At 40.4% G+C, this 19,233-nt stretch overlaps 1 protein-coding gene across 4 annotated transcripts; it reads left to right on the forward strand.

Annotated features, from left to right (window-relative positions):
- The first annotated feature begins 444 nt into the window (after nucleotides 1–444).
- On the forward strand, nucleotides 445–16,567 carry LOC102220647 (zinc finger CCCH domain-containing protein 11A-like). Of its 4 annotated transcripts, XM_023324895.1 has the most exons (18): nucleotides 456–548; nucleotides 840–894; nucleotides 2,227–2,298; nucleotides 3,372–3,498; nucleotides 3,608–3,727; nucleotides 5,233–5,356; nucleotides 5,434–5,616; nucleotides 8,522–8,587; nucleotides 8,663–8,833; nucleotides 9,107–9,184; nucleotides 9,266–9,364; nucleotides 9,702–9,761; nucleotides 9,832–10,320; nucleotides 11,294–11,367; nucleotides 11,451–11,910; nucleotides 12,948–13,084; nucleotides 13,343–13,506; nucleotides 15,468–16,567. In XM_023324895.1, exons 4-18 carry the CDS (start codon nucleotides 3,445–3,447, stop codon nucleotides 15,685–15,687), a joined length of 2,499 nt encoding a protein of 832 aa, XP_023180663.1. In that variant the 5' UTR covers nucleotides 456–548; nucleotides 840–894; nucleotides 2,227–2,298; nucleotides 3,372–3,444; the 3' UTR covers nucleotides 15,688–16,567. The 4 variants fall into 4 exon arrangements, with proteins under 4 accessions (XP_005814159.1, XP_023180664.1, XP_023180663.1 ...); XM_023324896.1 differs by lacking the exon at nucleotides 840–894 and having other exon boundaries at nucleotides 454–548; XM_023324894.1 differs by having other exon boundaries at nucleotides 840–2,298.
- The last annotated feature ends 2,666 nt before the right edge of the window (nucleotides 16,568–19,233 follow it).

Consider the following 19,233-nt stretch of genomic DNA (forward strand, 5'->3'; position numbering starts at 1 on the left):
AACATAATTGTAAAATATTAAATCTGATGTCTTAGCCAGTTTCTCGGAGCTCAATCGAAACACTTCTTTACTCTTATTTGAAGAATTTCTTCGATGGCTACTTTTTACTTTTACTTCAGTGAAAAACATGCTTAAGTAGTACTCTAGCTTGGGGACTATTTCTGGGTACTCTACCCTTTCAGGCTGTAGTGTAATTTGAGCGTCACGGCAGAAAAAAAAATGACCCAACCTTTCAAAACAACAAAATCATACAAACTAACAACTTGAAACATAAGTGAATTTTTTTCACAGAATTTAACATTTTCTGTTTAAGTTATTATGTTTTAAACTTTGGTTAAATATTTTGGAGTTGCACAGAAGCTTACAGTAGTTAAATATCTGAGGTTCCCTCGTTGCATGAACGCAACACTTGAGCCGAGCCCACTTGTATTTTTAGCTGCAGCCGCCATTTTGATTTTGTCTCCGTACTTCTTCGGATCTGAGCGACCCGGGACCACAACTCTCGTATTTCAGAACTTTTAAAATATCTTTTAAAAAAACAACAACTGGTAATTAACATCATACATCGTGTTTATATGCTAACTGTTGTTATTTGGAAACGTTGAAGCTGGAGAGTACATTCTCCGGTAATTACGACATAAACAGCCATCTTAACATTTTAGCTAAGGAGAAGGTCTCGGCCTGTGTTATGTAGCATGTGCTAAAATAAGTTCTGTCGTACAAACCCGTGACAAGTATTAGGAATAGTTCGTTATCCCTGCTTCTAGTTTTTTTGATAACCATAAAGAGTCGTGATCAGTTCATAAATTTACGTTATAGTCAAATTTCCATCACTGCAGGGGGATCGCCCGTAGCTCGTTCCAGCTAGCTTTAAGCTATTTTACACACTTTAGAGTAAGTATGTCATCGCTTTCTTCACTTTGTCTGTTTTTAAACTTTGGTTATTTTCACCAAAGTGGGGCGGCTGTGATCCAGCTGGCCTCGCCATGTACCCAACTACAACTGGGCAAGGTACTAAAGCAAATGTTCCCTCCCTGATGCCAATCCGGTTTGAATAGACATGTTACTTTGAGAGGTAGAACGAGAAAGGCGCGACGTAAACCCGGGGAGTTTTCACGTTACTCGTGTTATTGGGAAGAACATCTTGAGCTCTTCAACGAAATCAAAATCTGCAGGCTGGAGTTCGTTCAGAGCTGCTCTGGTTTGGTCGGGGATCAGTTTTAGTCAACCGATCTGTATGGTGGTGATCAGAACCACAATTGTTTTGTATTTTGTCTATCTGTTTTTATCAATATCCTGAGCTCTCTTGAGAAATAAACTGATACATTAGTACAAAATTGTTTGAGTGGCGACATTATGGGAAAGGATTATAATTAGTGAAGATGTGAACCACCTGGAAACGTTCAGAACAAGGCCAAACCTGTTCAAGCTGATCTACAGTGTAAAATGGAGGCTCCTAAGTAGCAAAAACATACACGAAATAAATAAGTGACATTCAACAGAGCTGCAGCCTGTCTTAGCATTGCACCTTGATTTTTGTCAAATACTGCTATACCCCAGAGTCAATATCAAAAGTGTATTTCTGCTATAAATGTACCCTTTATGTTGAAATGTTCTAGCTGTTTGTGCTGTCTCTCTCCTTCTCTCTCTCTCTCTCTTTTTCTCACATTAACCCACTTTCAGTTTGTTGGGAAGTGTTTTTGATTGATTTGTAGGTTTAGAGCCAGCCGTCTCGACCCTCTCTGGGGAGCTCTGGATGTGGATAGTTTGCACCCATCACAATCCGTAGGCAGAAGACTCCATTTCAGCGTTGTTAAGCAACAGCTGAAAATCACTAGAAGCCCAGATTTCTCTCCCATTTTTTTTTTTTAAATATATATTGCCACACCGACAAACAAAATGCCCCCAGGCACAAGAAGACCCTGAAGATTTTTTCTTTTTTCAACCCAACTTTTGCCACTTGAGTTTAAAGTTTTTTTTTTGGTCCTTTCCATTCGTCTGGCTGATTAATTCCCCCTATATATTTCCTCGATTAGTCACTTCATTTATTCATACCAAAAAAAAAAAAAAAAGGACTTTTGCAGCCTCTGTCAGTCCTGTTTAGCAGTCTGGCTGAGATACAGATGTCTCACATCGCCTGAGACCAGGGATCACATAGGAAGACGAGTTTTTCTGGGCGACCTACCCCACTTTTCCTCTTATCTCATGGATCAAGTGTTCCTTCAGGACTCCATATAATTCCGGAGACACCGTACCAGCAGTGCACTCAAGAGGAAGACACCAGCAAAGGCACCTCAGGTAAAGTGGGGCAGTGTGAACCGATGTCAGTTGTAGCTGATGGGTGTCGATGGAATTGCAAAAACTTAAACTAAGTTCTGTTGAGAGATGTTCTCTAGCCTAAATGCCCGGCTATGTTGGGGTTATGCATCTCTTGATTTGTAGCCCACATAATAATTAACTTCCTACGATTGCAACAACACGATTGGTTATTTATACAGGAAGAGTAAACCCAGATTTGCTACGATTTAATTCACTGCGATTCAGTATGTTGTCTTCTAACAAATTGTGATGCAATTCAGTTTGATTGAATATGATAAAAAGTAAATTAGGATGTGAAAACACCGAAATAAGAGTAACTGTAAAATAAAACAAAAATTTTGAGCAATTAACATGTGATAGTTATGAAAAATCTGTCCTGTAGCAGACGTGCTTATGGGCTGTTTAATAACTAAACTGTACGCAGGAAAATTGATTTTCTGAATTCTAAGCATTAAAAATCAAACTGTGAACAGTCTAAGGTTTAACCTCAACAGTTCATTAATGGGAAAACATGGCCAAAAACTGGGCTAATAATTCCAACTGGGTAATAGCTTAGCTGTGGTTAAAACTTATAAAAAGAACTAAAATAATCCAAATAACGACAGAACACCTTGTGACAAATCTAAACGGTCCACATTAAATTGTGCCCTGGTCAGCACCATACAACAATAAGTTGTTTCTCCATAAAAATAAATCAATAACTTGGTCTTTGTTTCGACACATTTGCCACAGTTTTCTATTCCCCCGCCTCCCTAAAAAGTACTAGTCGTCTCAGACACCATAGTAACTCTCCAAGGTCGTCATGGCAGCAGCAGAACGGCCCTACCGACGTTCGTTCGCAAACTTTAATCTGTCATCTGAACAGATTGGATTTTTGAGTCACATTTTAAAACCGATGCACAGAGATTTCCTCCGACGTCCCTTCAAGTCGGAGGAAATCCATCTGCCATGTAAACACTGGCGGACGGATTCATTATGCGACTCCCTGGTCTGATGCATAACAGGAATAGAGGTAATGAGGAAGCCTTTTTTTTTTCTCTTTGTGATCTCAGGGAGAGTCGATCGTTTCAGAAGGGAACCAGCTGCTGGGTCACTGCCGCCTCTTAAGCCTCGTCACGTATTACTATGACCAACCATGGAGACGACTGCTACTTCTTCTACTACTCTACCTGCTCTAAAGTAAGACCAGAGGCCTCTGATGCACTCTGCACTTTCATCCTTTGTTTTGAAGCTGATTTGCAATGAGAGCAGAGAAAGTGAGCTTGTTTTTTTTTTTTTTACTGAACAGGGTGACAGCTGCCCATTCCGACACTGTGAGGCTGCCATGGGCAACGAGACTGTCTGCAACCTCTGGCAGGAAGGACGCTGCTTCCGTACTGTCTGCAAGTTTCGCCACATGAAGATCACAGTAAGCCCGGTTTAGCCATCCCTGTCTTTTCATTCCGGTTTCTTTTATACAGGAGCTAGGTTTTAATCTATTTAACGTCTTATAATTAGTGCTGGAAGCCAATGAAGAGTTTTAATCAAGTTAACTGTAATGAATTAATTGCATTTTAATCGAAAACCACATATCAATGACATAAACATTTTCAATTCAAAAGACACTTTTTGCTGCTAAGTTATTGAATAAATAGATGAGCTTAAGAACAAAGATATTTATTGTGCATTCAACCATCTGACTGAAGATGAGTGATATTCTAGGCAGTCAGCTTTCCAATGTTTTATGAACTCCTGATAAAAAATATGGACTGTGGACGCTGGCGTTAGCACTGGGGACGTCTGTGGTGCTGCTACATGTTTAGCACTGAGATGCTATTTCAGGCTTGAATAGCTTCACTGATAGCAGGGTTTCCCTCAGTGTATTATAAGCCTGGTGGGCCATCAGGCTTTTTTTGTGCCCCACCAGGCATAGCATTGTTCATTTAACTTAGGTTTTTTGTAAATTATTGCCTTTTTAAAATACTTTGTGGTTGGTGTTTAGGTATTAGTCTTCCAGTCTTACAAAAATGCATTGCTATTGAGTAATATTTTCAAATTTCCTGTCAACTTTAAAGAAAATTTTACTCACTTTTAGCACAACTTGAACACAATAGTCTTTTCCAGCATCCAATTAGATCGTTTTTTTGGGTTTTTTTTTTAAACAAAATTAACCCCCAGCAGCTTCCATCGCTGTTGTTAGTGGATGTTGTTTGTGCATCAGATTTATTGGCATACCAAAAACATGCGAGTACAAAGATTCCAGTGGGAACTTTAGCACATTAAAAAAAGAATTGCGTTAAAATTTCTAACTCTTTAGTTAACTCGTATCAATTGCAGGGTCTGTCATTAATCACATTGAAAAACCACCTATCGACAAAATAAGCAATATTTTCAAAAACTGTTTCGCTGTTCAATTATTGAATAAATAGACATCTGAGCTCAATAACAAAGATTATTGTCTCTAATCTGTTATTTAGATTCTTCAACCATCAGATTAATGTTGCGGTTGTCACTTGTGCATCATACCATATTTTTGGTAATATTTTGACACGTACCAAAACCATGTGTCAAAATAAAAGTGATTAATTGCGTCAGAATCTGTGTAGTTAATAAATCAAAATGAAGGTGTTAAAGCCACAGTCCTTACTAGGGAGGAAAGAGAAGCCGCTTCCTGTAAAACCTGTGCAGAAGCTGTCAGAAGTTTAAAACCTCCAGTAAGTCTTCATGCTTGACTCTGATCCAGACATTACTTCCTTCTCTGCAGCTGGAGTCGGATTGTATGTTTGGTTTCAGACTCCAGGTTTTCTTACAACACAGATTCAGGATTATGGGCTTCTGTAGTTTGGATTATATTAGAAGAAACATTAAAGTAACCCCAAACGAAGATCTTGTCTGCTCACAGTGCCACGCGTGTTTGTGTTTGATCAAAACCAGAAAAACAGGAAGGAAATTCCCTGTTACTGGGAGAACCAGCCCGCTGGCTGCCAGAAACCACACTGTGCCTTCTTCCATGAGAGGCCCCGCTACGTAGAGGGCGTCTTTGTCCCTCCTGATAAAGGTAAGTTGAATTTCTTCCCACCAATACGCTCTAAAGAAACGTAGTTCTCTTTAAGTTGACGGCTGCTGTTTTTCCAGTACTGATCAAAAGTGAGGAGCCGCCGCACGAGGAGCCGGCACCGCCGCCAGCTGCCGCTCCGCCCAATGCAGCCAACCCTCAGCTCCGAGGGGTCATCAAGACGGACACACAGGAGGCGGTACCAAGCCCCACACATCCACCCGTGGTGATTAATCCAGCAGATGATGACGAGGATGAAGAAGGTGAGCCCTAGGCTGTCTTACGTTCAGTCCACTGTCTGTTCAGTTAAACACAAAACAACGACATCCATATTTCTATCTGATGAAACAGATTATGAATCCAGTAAAAGCAGCGAGGAGCCAGGAAATAACAGAGTTCTCTTGTGATTCAGCACAAGTTGGACTCATCTATTTAAAAACAATTAAAAAAAGCTGGTTCATAACACCTCAGATCTGTCAACATTTTAAATAATAAGTACATTCTCTTTGTTTTGCATTTACTGTCTGTATTTTTTGCATTTATGAACAAAATTTGTGTACTGAAGTCATTTTAACCTTGTTTTTGTAGCGTTTGTTTTTAGCAAGACAAATTATTCCCTGTCCAGGGACAACAGCTGAAAAGTAACCTTTTGGCTAAATTTGTTAAATTTACAAAAATGTTAACTAGCTTGCACTGTTCCTACCAAAGAAATTAAATTAAATTAATTCCAACACAACTATTTACAAAAACAAGGTACAAAAACGTCCTGTTAGGTGGGAAAGGATTGACGAGGATTACAGTTCAGAATATCCTGACTTGTTTTTTTATTCTTTAGGTTTAGAAAAAGTAACATCCAGGTTTTGTTTTAGCAAGCATAATCTAAAGCAGCGTTTCCCAATTCCGGTCCTCAGGCCTCCCTGCTCTGCATGTTTTAGATGGGCCTCTATTCCAGAGCAGCTGATTCAAATGATTGCATGACCATCAAGTGCTGCAGAAACCTGTTGATCACCCATATATTCAATCCAGATGTGTAGCAGAAGGGAAACACCTAAAACATGCAGGGCAGGGAGGCCTGAGGACCGGAATTGGGAAACGCCGATCTAAAGAATTTTATCAACAGTAATCATGTGACTTCCTAGGGATGATGGAGCCACAGGAACAGTGGTGGATGTTTTGCAATAATTCAAGAACCTTCTACTGTTTTGAAGACCACTTAAAAATGTTAAACACCAGAGAAAGTCAAAAAACCAACTAATGTTTTAAATGTAGTTCTGAAAATGCATGTTTCGGAAGGTTTCTTATGGGATAATTGCAATAAATTTCTAACATTTTCTTTTTCTCCTCATGATTATATTGAAAACTGTGTGTGTTTTCTGCAATTTTCCACAAATACCAACATCTCAAAGAATATATACACCACATACTGTACATTCTATATGATGGATCATTTTTTTTCCTTCAAAATAAAACCTACCAATAGAAATAAATTGACGTTTCTTTAACACTGACGACAAATTTCCTGCAGAAGACATTAAAAAACGTTGTGACCCCCCCCACCCCCCAAAGTTATGTGAAATTAGTGCTTCTAAACTCAGTTCAGAGTTTAATTTGCCAGAAATGAAAGCAAAAACGGCTGTTTGGATAGGAAATGTCGCAGAGGCCAGACTGTCACCTGACAATCGGGAGTACATGGCTCTTCGGAAGAGTTTCCATAAACATCAGTCCATTTAGGTCCATTTCACCTTCTGGATGACTGAACACAGACCAGTCAGTTCAGTCCAAGCTGCTCTGCAGAGGCTGGATGACTGGTTTTGTTTGGACAGGCTCTCTTGTTAAACCAGTCCTGTAGACCGGTTCTATATTTTCTCTGTTTGGCAAATATAGAATATAGGTAGTATAAAATAGTGGTATGTTTTGTTTTGAACTGACATCATCATCTTTTCCTAATCTATTAATCACTTTTAACTTCTGTGTTATCTTGCGGGTCAAAAGTGACCCACTAGCATGTTTAGCTGTAGAAAAAAAACCCTGAACTATCTTTTTCCAACTTGAATTTTTATGTTTCCATGTGGGCTGTAGACAACTAGGGTACAAGGATTGTCTTGCGGGTCATTTCTGACCCGTGAATTCTAAAACCATTTAAACAGGAGAAAAAAGTTCGAAGGTCACACAGAAACTGTCTCTAATACACACACCGACACCTACACACCCGCATATGCACCCACACGCACACATCAAATAAACTGGATTGATGTATATATTGAACTTGTATTTGACCTGCACCTGCAGCTGACCCCTCACATCACACAAGCTTCCAAACACAACAAAAAAACAATCTCAGACATAATAAAACCAAATTCAGTATAGAGGATGTAAGGGTGCCGTAAATCAAAATACCCCTGGTTGATTCCTTGCTGAGGCCCATGACCTGTTTCACTGTCCAATAGGTCATGGGCTGTACGTTCACACATACTGTCTTCCACAAGACGTTGAACATCTTATATAATTTTGCAAGATGTTCAAAATCTTGGCCATAAGAATTTGAACATCTTGGTTTGCAAGTTGAACATAAATCCTGCAAAATTATTTTGCAGGATGTTCAAACACAAGATGTTGAACATCTTATGTTGCAGACGTCCTTATGTCGAACGTCTTCAAAATTTCATGTTGAAGGATGTTGTATGAGAGAAGTATTTTCATAGTTGACGTCCTATACAGTATAAAAGAATGAACTGTTCACAAAAAAGTTGCTGACTTGTGTTTTTTCCCTTTCAGTGTAGCTGATTTGGCAGTCGTTACTTTACATTTATATAATTACAATAATAAACTTTAAAAAATTAAAATGATAAACTACTGTGTAAAAGAAAACCTATGACAGTTGGTTTGTTGTAAAAAGAAAAGAAAAGTGTAATATTGTTGATCGTCTTTTTGTGTTGTGTAACAAAAAATACATCATAAAAATGAATTGAATTGATAAATAACTGATTGTTTCATCATGCAAAATAGATTTTGGATTTCAAATTCAAGTAAGCTGCTTTATTTTGGGGCTTTTGGTAGGGCGGGTCATTTTTGACCCGTAGGACAAGGGGAGTAAACTGTTAAGATCGCACGAGGGTTAAACAATGTCTTCCTGCTCCGATTCTGACCGCTCGGCTCTTTGCGTTTCAGACCAGTTCTCGGAGGAGGGAGAGGATGGCAAGGTCGGTCCTTCACCTAGGAAGATGGCTAGATCAGGTGAGACCAAGCTCTGCAGCCCTGACCCCACGGCTGAAGGCCCGGGAAAGGTCACGAGGGTCGTGTTTTGTCCAGGAGAGCCGCTGAACTTTGGCGTGAGCACCTTGGAGGAGATCCGGCTGAGGAAGGCCCTGAAGTCCAGCATGAGGAGGGCGGGTTACCCCCTCCAGAGCGCCGACACCTCCACCAACGGAGAGAAGGAGAACTGCCTGGCATCGTACCGGCCCGCCCACTCACAGTTTGGAGGTGAGCAACAACTGCTCTTCCTCTACCCTCAGCTTTTACCCTGGAACCATCAGCAGTTTCTTTAGCCTCGGATAATTCAGGCCTCGGAAATCTGAAGAAAAAAGTTCTACGTTTCAGAATGGTGCTTCTGGTGAAGTTTAAGTTCTATATTTAGTTATTTTTTTAATTCTCCTGTCTGTCACCATTTACATATCACTGTAAATTCCAATCAAGAGCCAGTAGAGAACCACTTGCGTTCAGATCAGTGATCTTCTGCTGTGTGTTTAATGTCAGGCGCTGTTGTTTTTGAAGAGCCTGAGCGACCCAGAGGCAGGGTGGCTGAACGGCTGGGGCAAAGGGCGCCCCCTGCAGGTGGGTTTGGAGCTCCTGCTGCTGTTGCTGCTGATGCTGATGTAGTTCCATTCTGAAGCTCCTGGTTTGGTTCTGCTTCAGATTTTCAAAGCGGGGGACAGATTACAATAAAGAAGAGTCTGGCTGAGCGTTTGGGCAGAATTGTTGATGAAGAGGAGCCGCCGGTCAACACTCAGAAAGGTGAGCGGGGAAACGCACTGGTTGAGGTGTCTGAAAATGTTCTGTTTGTCACGTGTTTTAAAGCTCAGACGTGTTTTTGCTGGTTTTGGCTTATTCACGTTGCCTTCTAGTAATCACTACCAGCATCGTTTAATTCTTCTTACAATATTTTGAGGAAGTTGCACCTGCATACAAAAAGAGCAGTCAGAGGTCAAGCTAAAAACAAGCATGCAGTCTGTGCTTCCTTACTGCAAATCCTGCTGCTGATTCAGTCAGATTACTAATATTCTTCCTGTGGCAACATGTTACATAGGTTGAGGTCAGATCAACAAACTCTTTTTTTTCTTTTCTTCTTCAGCCTTGAAACCGATCAAAGAAAGACTTGGGCTGGTTCCACCTATCAGAGGTGCTCATGCAGGTAAGACTAGAGCCACCACTTCTCTTCTTACTCATGTTGGAAGTTACAAACTCTTCCCACGTTTCTCCAGCTGAGGCCAACCCAGTGTCTACCAAAGCTCCCGATCGGATCCGCATCAAAACTCTAGAAGAGATCAGACAGGCCAAGGCCGGCAGCCAGAAGGACGTTCCTGCAGCCGACGCAGCGGAAACCACCAAAACAGAACTGGTCAGGGCCGCCAAGGCGACCAAGAGATCCATCACTCTAACAGACGCCGCCATCGGCCACGTTAAAACCTTCTCTGAGATCATTCGAGAGAAGAAGATGAAGCAGGAGGAGGAACAGAACCAGAACCCCAACCCGATGAAGGCAGAGCTCCCAGAGGAGAAGGCTCCAGCCAAGGGCCCGGGGCCGACGGACGCTGCTGACGTGGAGAAGGTGAGAGTGAAGACACTGGAGGAAATCCGCAGGGAGAAAGCAGCCAGGGTCCAGGCCCAGCAGACCACCGACAGCCCTGACCCCGAGCACAGCGCCCCAAAGAGGCCACATCTGCTGCGGGTCAAGAAGTCCCCAACCCAACGTAAGAAACACAAAGCATATCTGGCCCGCCACCGCTTAATAGAGCCTTCAGGGTAGCATTTGTGTACATACGTATTACTTTATTAATCGGATAAAAGCCATTTTTATCTATTTACTGCCAAATTACGGAAGTCAGTCCCTCTATTTTTATGTGGAATTTCACAGAAATTCACACAAAATCAACAAGAACGCCACACGTTTTGTGAGGGGTTTTTTTGGTGCGAATTTTCCACTAAAACATTGTGTTTAAGCAGAGTTGGGTAGTTGAGTAACTTGTTTGAAAAAATATACTTTTAGGAGTATTTTTACTATGCTGTACTTTTTACTTTTACTTGAGTTATTTTATTATGACATATTGCTCTTATTTGAGTAAAATTTCTGGGTTCTCTACCCACTGAATGAAGAACAAACATGTTTTTACCAAACACAGACACGCCTGAAGTTTTTGTTAAAGTTTCAGAATTGAAAGAAACTGATTTGGGAAATGTTGTGATTTTGATATTTATTTTATTTTAATTTCAGTCTTTCCACATAACTTTATATTTTGGTCCATGTGATGATGTAAGTTTTAAAACATTATCATGTTAAATGATTGATGTTTTAATTAGTAACTCTGCACTCCTTTTTTGCCAAATCACAAATATCGCAAAGTTTCTTGCAAATATTTAATTGATGACACAAAAGCAGTAATTTCTGATTTTTGTAAAAATCACAAAAACAATTGTAAACTCCAGAAAGTGACTGATCAGTGTGAAAACATGCTTAATATTATTTCACTTTAAGGGGAACTTAGTGAAAGCAGAGACAGTTTTTTTTATTAATATTTTAACAATCTGTTAGTGGTTTTATCAGCATGTCTTGGCACTACCGGCCCTTTAAGAACATTCATGATCTTAATATGACCCAAAATGAAAATGTGGCAGATATGGAGGATAATTCCAGCTGATTTTGTCACGTTTTCTCCTGTGTGATAGAAAGCAACACGGCGGCTGAAAGGAGCGCTGAACCAACAGAGAGGCCGGCGAAAGCTGCAGCATCTCCTGCTCAGGTATGTTTAGTCCTTCAGTGCCTTCGTCTGATTGGCTGCTGCTCTGCCAGGCGTGAAGTAACGGAAACTTCCCGTCTGTGCAGGCCTCCGATATCAAGGTGAAGACTTTTGAGGAGATCATGCAGGAGAAACGCCTTCGCAGACAGGAGCAGGAGGGGCAGGCCAAAAGCCCCGCCGAGGCCGATTCGTCTCAGAAGCAGAGCGCCAGCAGCACCCTCAAGAGGAAGACCCCTGCCACGACCTGTCAGTCCCCGGCAGAGCCCCCGCCGGCTTCCAGAGTCTCAATTCGGAAACTCGTCTCCCTAAAACCGCGAGCACCATCGCCTCCGAAGAGGACAGCTTCTCCTGGCCCCAAAACCGTTGCCATGGCAATGGCGCTCTCAGACTCACCAACGCAGAGCTCCACAGACTTTCTGGACAAAACCAAAAGAGGCACCGTCTCACAGCCGTCTGCACTGATAACGAGGGAGTCGAGTCAGCCTGCAGAACTCCCGGCAGACTCTAATCAGACCAAAACCTTGGAGCATCCAGGCAGCTGCAAAGGTGAGACGAGACAGAACTGCACTTTCTCTGTTTGATTAGAGCAAGCGTGACCTGCTGGGATCAGGACTGAGTTTAATCCAAATCCTCTAAATTTAGATTAAACTATTCAAAACTGTTGGGGTGTAGGGTGGTGGAGAAACAAATAACAGATTATGTTCTCTGTCCAGACAAATCTGTTTCCTGTCCTGGTCTGTCACCGATCGTTTTACAGAGGAATCATTAACGTGATCAGACATGCATGACAAATATACACACCTCCTGTGTGCACAATTATTAGGCAGGTCTTATTTCTGAGGATTATATTTATTAATCAGCAGCTGCGGTCCACTCAGTTGATCTGAAATATTAATGAACCCCAAAGATGGATGTGTATATTATAAAAACACAAAATCTTAGCAAGTATGTTTGTCTACTTTCTACTGCAGATATCTTAGTATACCTGAAATAAGACAGAACTAACTTACAAGTAACTTTTCAGTAAGATTTACAAGTTGTTTTCAGTAAATAATTCCATAATATTGATGAACAATTTATACTTCCATTTTCTGATTATTTCACTTTTAACAAGACATTTTCCGACGTTATAAGTTAAATAATCTCCCATGGAGCTAGTACAATCAATGTTAAGGAATTTTTTACTTGGCTGGACAAAAAAAGTGTTTGCAATTAAGTTTTAGAGAGCTTGGTGACCTCTGGTGGACGGAAAGCTGGTTGCAGTCTGAACATGTGTGTAGAATCTACTATAAAAAACAGTTAGGAGGTGGCGTGCTGTGGTGGCGCAGGGGGTTAGCACGCCCCACGTTTGGAGGCCTTAGATCTCGACGCGGACGTCGCGGGTTCGACTCCCGGTCCCGACAACCTTTGCCGCATGTCTTCCCCCCTCTCCTCACCCTCCTTCCTGTCTGCCTACTGTCGAAAAAATATGAGTCACTAGCGCCGCAAAAACTCTTCGGAAAAAGAAAACAGTTAGGAGAAGACAAGCACTTCTATTTCCATCCCTTAATGTGTTTTTTTGTTTGTTTTTCATTTTGTTGCAGTGAGGCCTAAGCTGAATGTGAAGCCATCAGTGGTGAAGCCTGCAGGGCAGGTGAAGCCGCCTCCGAAGAAGAGAGGAGTGGAGGGTTCTGCTGTTGCAGCTGTGAAACCCATGAACAGCTCCACCGCTGCTCAGCAGGTAGACTGCTCCCACTTAAGGCTGAGCTATGCATAATTCATGATAATACCGGTGGAAAAAAATGTATATTTTATCGGGACATGCTAATGACCTTAAAGCTAGAAATCAAAACAGTCAGTCATCGCTTCATCGGAAATGTCCATGATAGATGACTGTGATTATATCTGAGTGTTCCTGTGTTTAGAACATTTGTCATTATCTCAAATCAGCCATTTTACCGTTGAATTCATTGACACTCTGCCAATTTTCCCCTTCCAGTCTTCAAACAAAGAGGTCCAGCCAATATCTGCTGTGCCGCCCACCCCCAGCACCCAGAGGGACGAACTTCAGACGGTTCCTGTCTTCACACAGATTCAGGGTCAAGACATCAAGGCAGGCGCCAGTGGAGATGCAGTAAGAGACACCTGGCCGGTTCCACAAAGGTAAGTTCACACCAAGGCTGTTTTCTCACCAGAACTGTTTAGTCCACTTCCAACTCCGTTCCGTCTGTCTGGAAAGTCTGGTTTGTTTGTTGCGCAGTCAAACTTTGATCCAGACCAAAAAAGTGAACTCTGGTTCGCCTAAAACCCTAGCCCTGGATTCGGTTAAAGTGAACTCTGGTGTGGTTAGAATGCACATGTGAACACCATGCGGACCGGAGACCGCAGCAATGAAAATAGAACAAACATTGCAATTTTGGTCACCAATTAAAACGAGTCTGCTGGACTGTCAGATGTGAAAACACACTCACTCTTCAGTGAAATATCTATTTTATCAGAGGTGATGCTGTACACAGGAGTAGGCCGAATGTTTTTGAAGCTGAATGCTAATCTGAGCTGTACCTTTGCTTTTGTGGTAATAAACGCTCAGTAAAATATTCTGTAATTGGAACTTTATTCAGTCAGAAGATATATATAATATTTTTTACTATCCATATCATTTAAAAAAAAATCCCATTTTAAAGCTGTATTTTGTTACATAAAATGTATTTTAAATATTTGTTAAAATTGTTATTATGTCGTGATACTATAAGAGAGATAATCTGTGAAATATTAGCTCCTCTCTGTGCTATTATTTCAGTCTGAAGAAATGCATCACTCCCAACTGAAAACAACCAATCAGAGCCAGGAGGAGGGGCTTAATGCTGTCAATCAATCCTGTTCAATATGCTAATGGCAAAGAAATACACCGTGTTCCAAATTATTATGCAAATTGGCCCTTCAGAGTGAAAATGACCTCAGCAAAGTAGATGGACTTTCTGACTGGTCACTTTCTTTTATGGTACAAAAAGAAGAGCTTCAGTAGCAAAATCATCTTCATGCAAGACAATGCACCGTCTCAAGCTGCAAGGAATGCCACTGTGTCATTGGCTGCTATGGGCATAAAAGTGGAGAAACTCATGGTGTGGTCACCATCCTCCTCTGACCTCAACCCTTGAGAACCTTTGGAGTTTCGTCAAGCAGAAGATCTGAGGGTGGAATGCAGTTCATATCAAACCAGCAGCTCTGGGAAGGTTTTCTGACATCCTGCAAAGAAATTCAAGCAGAAACTTTCCACAAACTCACAAGTTCAATGGATGTAAGAATTGTGCTGTGATATCAAAGAAGGTCCAAAGTTAACATGGAACTCTGTCTGTTAAGATGCTTTTGATTGAAGCAGCTTTTGATTTTAGTACATGTGACCATTTAATGCTGCACATTCAAAGAATGAATGTTTGCAGTTCTTTATAATCCATTAAATGTTTAGAAAATCTGCTGTGCATAATCATTTGGAACAGTGCATTTTGAGTTTTTTTATTTTTGAAAAAAAATACTGGGGAGCTTTGTGCAGTAAAATTTGATTTATACTGTAATAGTTCATGACTTGAAAATTATACTGACCATCATTTGCATTGACCATTTAAGAAAATCTGAGAAAATATCACTTGCATAATAATTTGGAACACGGTGTAACTTGCCGTTCCATTAAACAGTGGACAACAGTGGCTATGCTAACTAGCCTTAGCATTCATGGCAGACTATGTAATTGTGACCCTGCTGTAGAGCACCAGAGAGAAAGGGACAGGGGTGAGCATGAGAGTGACTGACAGCACTAAGACCCTCCTCCTGGCTCTGATTGGTTGTTTCTAACTGAGTTGTATATTTCTGCTGTTACTACTGGGAGAAGGGAGTGGAGCTTGATTTATTTATTTTTTTTAATCACACTATCTGTCTCATAATATAATGTCACAACATTATGACAATTTTAACAAATATGTAGAAAGAAAAACATTGTTTCTAAGTTGCATACTACAGAGAGATGGTTACCTACCTTCCACCATCTCAGAGGATCAACACGGATCCTCCGGACGTCAGATTGTTACTTCATGAACATGAACAAGGCAGCCTCCCTTCTTTCATTTCAGTCCCGTCGTCAGAAGTCCCACCCAGCCCAGGGCACGCAGATCCAGTGCAGCGGCATCCCGCACCGCCTCCACCTCCAACCCTGACGCCTCCGGCTCCTCGGTGGACGACTTCGAGGATCTGATCAACCAGTTCACCGATGACCACCTGGAGGGCGACGTGGATCCGGCCATCGGAGAGGACGACCTGCTGCAGGAGCTGTCAGAAATGATCGACAGCTGAGAGAGAACCGGCGTGTCGGAGATGCGTCGTAAAGAATTCAGCTCATTTCACGTATTACCTTCACGTTTGTCACATTTTAGACGACGTCTCTCGCACACCGTTCTGTCGGATGCGCTGTCGTGTGAAAATCTGCAGACTTGGATTGTGTGGGAACATTCTCCCAACTTCTTTGCGTCTGACAAGTTCCAGAAGAAAGAAAAGGAAAAGTATGTTTGTAGGAGCTGCAGTATGTCAGGAATTGATGGAGGAAAGCAGCGTTTTAGCCGGGGAGTCTTATCTGTATACTGTGTATGCAAGCTGGATATAGAACTAATGAACATAGGGGCACTTCTGCTGGTGTATTTTTCTGTTGTGTATGTCTAGGTGGATTCCTCCACTTCCTGTATTATGAGTTACAATTCTGCCCAGGTTCCCTGTGATCAGAGTTAGCATGCGAGTGGAATTCCTCCTGCCGTTTGTCACGGGTGGATTTGATCATGTTGGACTGAGACGTCTCGTCCTGAACACTTAGAAAAACCCAATCCTTGCCGAGATCCTCAGCACTCTGCATACTTTAATAATGAATACCTCAGGGAGTCTTTGTGGTGTTTCTAAGTTCTGTAGAAGAAAACACTTCTATTTCTTTTCTTTTTTTAAAAATATTGATGTATTCTGGTAGATGATATACTGGTTTTACGATCCTTAAGTGTGATTGCTCCTCCATGACGCTTTGTCATGATCTTAAAATCATCTATGTAAATAAAAAACACTTTTACTGACAAGTTGGAGCAGTATTGGGTTGGATTCAGTTTATTTAAAATTCACTGCGGTCACCTTGGCACTAAGTGCCTATGTTAATACACCTCCAACTTTATTTTGTTTCCTCAATAAAAGATTGGAAAATAAATTGGAATTTGAACTTCATGTTAACCAAGTTGGTCAACACATTTTCTCTATGGTTTTTCCCATCTTCCAAAACTAAAAAAAAATCCTCATTAAACAGATGCATTTCAAAAAATTACAATGTGTTCAAAAACAAAAAAGGATTTCAGTAATTACCAATGACTAGGGTAAAAATGTCCTTTTTTTTGATAACCCAAGCTACTAACTGGAGACTTTATCACAACTACAGACTTGAAAGTCTAAACATGAAATTTACAGAGGTGATGCAGTTTAGTAGAAATAGAAATGCCAAAGATAAATGAATATAGAGGAAAAAAGAAACACAAGAAGGACTAAAACTATATTGAAACATTTTGCCACCGAAACATTTTGCCACTTATTTTCTAAAATAATATTGTTTGCCAGAAGTGTGTTTTTTTGTCTCTTTGATTGCGTAAAACATGTTTTAGAAAGAGAAGTGCTATATTTGTCCTTGTTTTTGGTTAAAATTCTGTTTTAGGAAAGTGGGGATTTGCATTAGAATAGGGAAAACATGGAATATTTTTGTGCTTTTTTGTCTCAACAACTCTTAAGAGATTTTTTTTATATGACTCAAAAATGGCACTAAAAACCATGGAATTGCGTGAACCCATCAGAATTCTTAATTTTTTGCCAAAGACACTGGCATTATAGAAAAGTTCTTCTTTTTTATATCGAAGTATCACAACAAATATCGCATCACTTGCAACAACCAGTTACAGAAAATAATCCAAAAACTCTTACTTTATTACATTAAAAAAAACATAACTTTTATGTCATTACTGAAATATCTTTTACATACCGAAACAAAGTCTTAAAAATTCTCCAGAGGATATATCAATGATTTTAAAAATGTAGTTGTTTGAAGTATCTGAAGACCATAAAATACCACTTCTACAATAAAATTCCAACAAATGTGCTACTAATAAAAAGACCTAAAGTACAAGTAGTGTACTGTGTTTTAATATGTGAGTAAAATCAAGGGCGTAGTTACAGTGAAATGCAACGTAAAATGTGGTTTTAAAAATTTTTTAAACTACATTCAAGCTGCAGGACCAAAAATGACTAGTAATGCACATCAAACATGTTTTTCTAAGTAAGCAGCCTGTTGAGAAGTAAAAGTAAAATTCAAATGTTGTTTAGATACGAGTTTTGTTCAGTCTGACTGATCTAATCTCTGCTACACGTTTACAAATATTTAAGGTACTAAATAGAAAAGCTTTAAAGAGCAGCTCTTAATAAAATTCCTCATAAACATTGATTTATTGTAATGCTCCCAATACAAGTTATGGGCTGTTTAAATCATAACTTGAGTTGCTTGATTTTTAAGCCTTTTTCTATTTAGTTTTGCCATGCCCCGGATGACTGAGGACCAGCAGGTAGATAGAAATGAATATATGGGGAGTATCATAACTTAAATGTAACACTTAAAGCACCAGGGTTTATATAGAAAGTTATTCAGTTTTTATTTTGTGGTTTTAAAGGCTCTACATTGAAGACAGTGAGAAATAAAAGCGGATTTCTGTTTTTTGGGGACCTGCCCATAACAATGCAGAGGGAAAGCATTGCTATGGGCAATGCTGGAACTCCCACACTAATTCTCAGCATTAGCCTTTTACCTTAAATAAGCTATTAGCTATTTTTCTTACTTATTAGACATGTTTAGTATACTGAATGGAGTAAGTCAATTACAGACAACATGCTAGTTTTGTCCCACATGCTACTGACAGCATTCACGCTAACATTAGCAATTTGGCTAATTTTAGCTGATTGGCTCATTTTAACATACTGAATGGTTCACATCCAGGTGAGTTAACATTTTTGTGATTCTCCGTGTGCTATTGATTACATTGCAGCTTTCTTTAGCATCGATGCTAATTTTTAGCATCGAAACGCTGGGTCCAAACCGACGGGCACAGTTTAGCAGGAGCCGGTTACATTTCTTCAGGAATTTTCTAGTTTTTCTATCTGTTCTCGGCTCCCATACACAGAGCGGTCGGCCACTCCTCAGCCCCTCACTCCCGTTTCAAACTCTGCTAATTAACTAAAAGTTAAAGACCTAATTGTGAATGAGATGTTTGCGGCTTTTGACAAAAAAAGCTCAACTCTATGAAAGCCATGTAGCAGTTTTGCTAATGAGGCAGCTTATTGAGATTCAGCCAAACTAGGAAAATAACAAACTGCAGTCTGATCTTTATTGTTAAAGTGTGTCTACTTACTGAGCAGTGAATGTAAATAAAAGGTGTTACATATCTTTTGTTTTAAGTATTTACTTAATGGAGGGTTTTTTGTTTGTGCTGCAGAGCCACAGCTATCAGTTAACTCCTCACTTCAGCGGCTCTAACGGAGCCTGTGCCGTTCAGCGCCGCTGTTGCGCCTCCTTCAAGTTGGACTGAACCATTGTTCTAACAATGGCAGGGGGAGACGTAAAAAATAATTCTTATTTTTTTTCTGAGATAAATGGCAGATTTAGTTCGTTCTTTGTTTCTTTTGCCTTTTCATATTGATATTATTTAAATGAAAACGTTCCTTCAATGATTTTTTTTTGGGGGGGGGGCAATTCTAAACTTTTCCAAGATTGGGACCCTCCCGGGATTTACGCCTATGAGTAAAAGTGTTTTTAGAGCGTTAGCAAGGACCCCACAC

Source organism: Xiphophorus maculatus, chromosome 20 (assembly GCF_002775205.1).
Source record: "Xiphophorus maculatus strain JP 163 A chromosome 20, X_maculatus-5.0-male, whole genome shotgun sequence".
In the NCBI taxonomy this organism is placed as follows: domain Eukaryota; kingdom Metazoa; phylum Chordata; class Actinopteri; order Cyprinodontiformes; family Poeciliidae; genus Xiphophorus; species Xiphophorus maculatus.

What these genes read in the sequence shown, in the direction of transcription:
- LOC102220647 (XM_005814102.3), top strand. Translation starts at nt 3,445, where the DNA reads ATGACCAACCATGGAGACGACTGCTACTTCTTCTACTACTCTACCTGC. An exon ending in CTTTGTCCCTCCTGATAAAG is followed by an intron (nt 5,357 to 5,433) that starts GTAAGTTGAATT and finishes CTGTTTTTCCAG; the next exon opens with TACTGATCAAAAGTGAGGAG. An exon ending in ACCTGGCCGGTTCCACAAAG is followed by an intron (nt 13,507 to 15,467) that starts GTAAGTTCACAC and finishes CTTTCATTTCAG; the next exon opens with TCCCGTCGTCAGAAGTCCCA.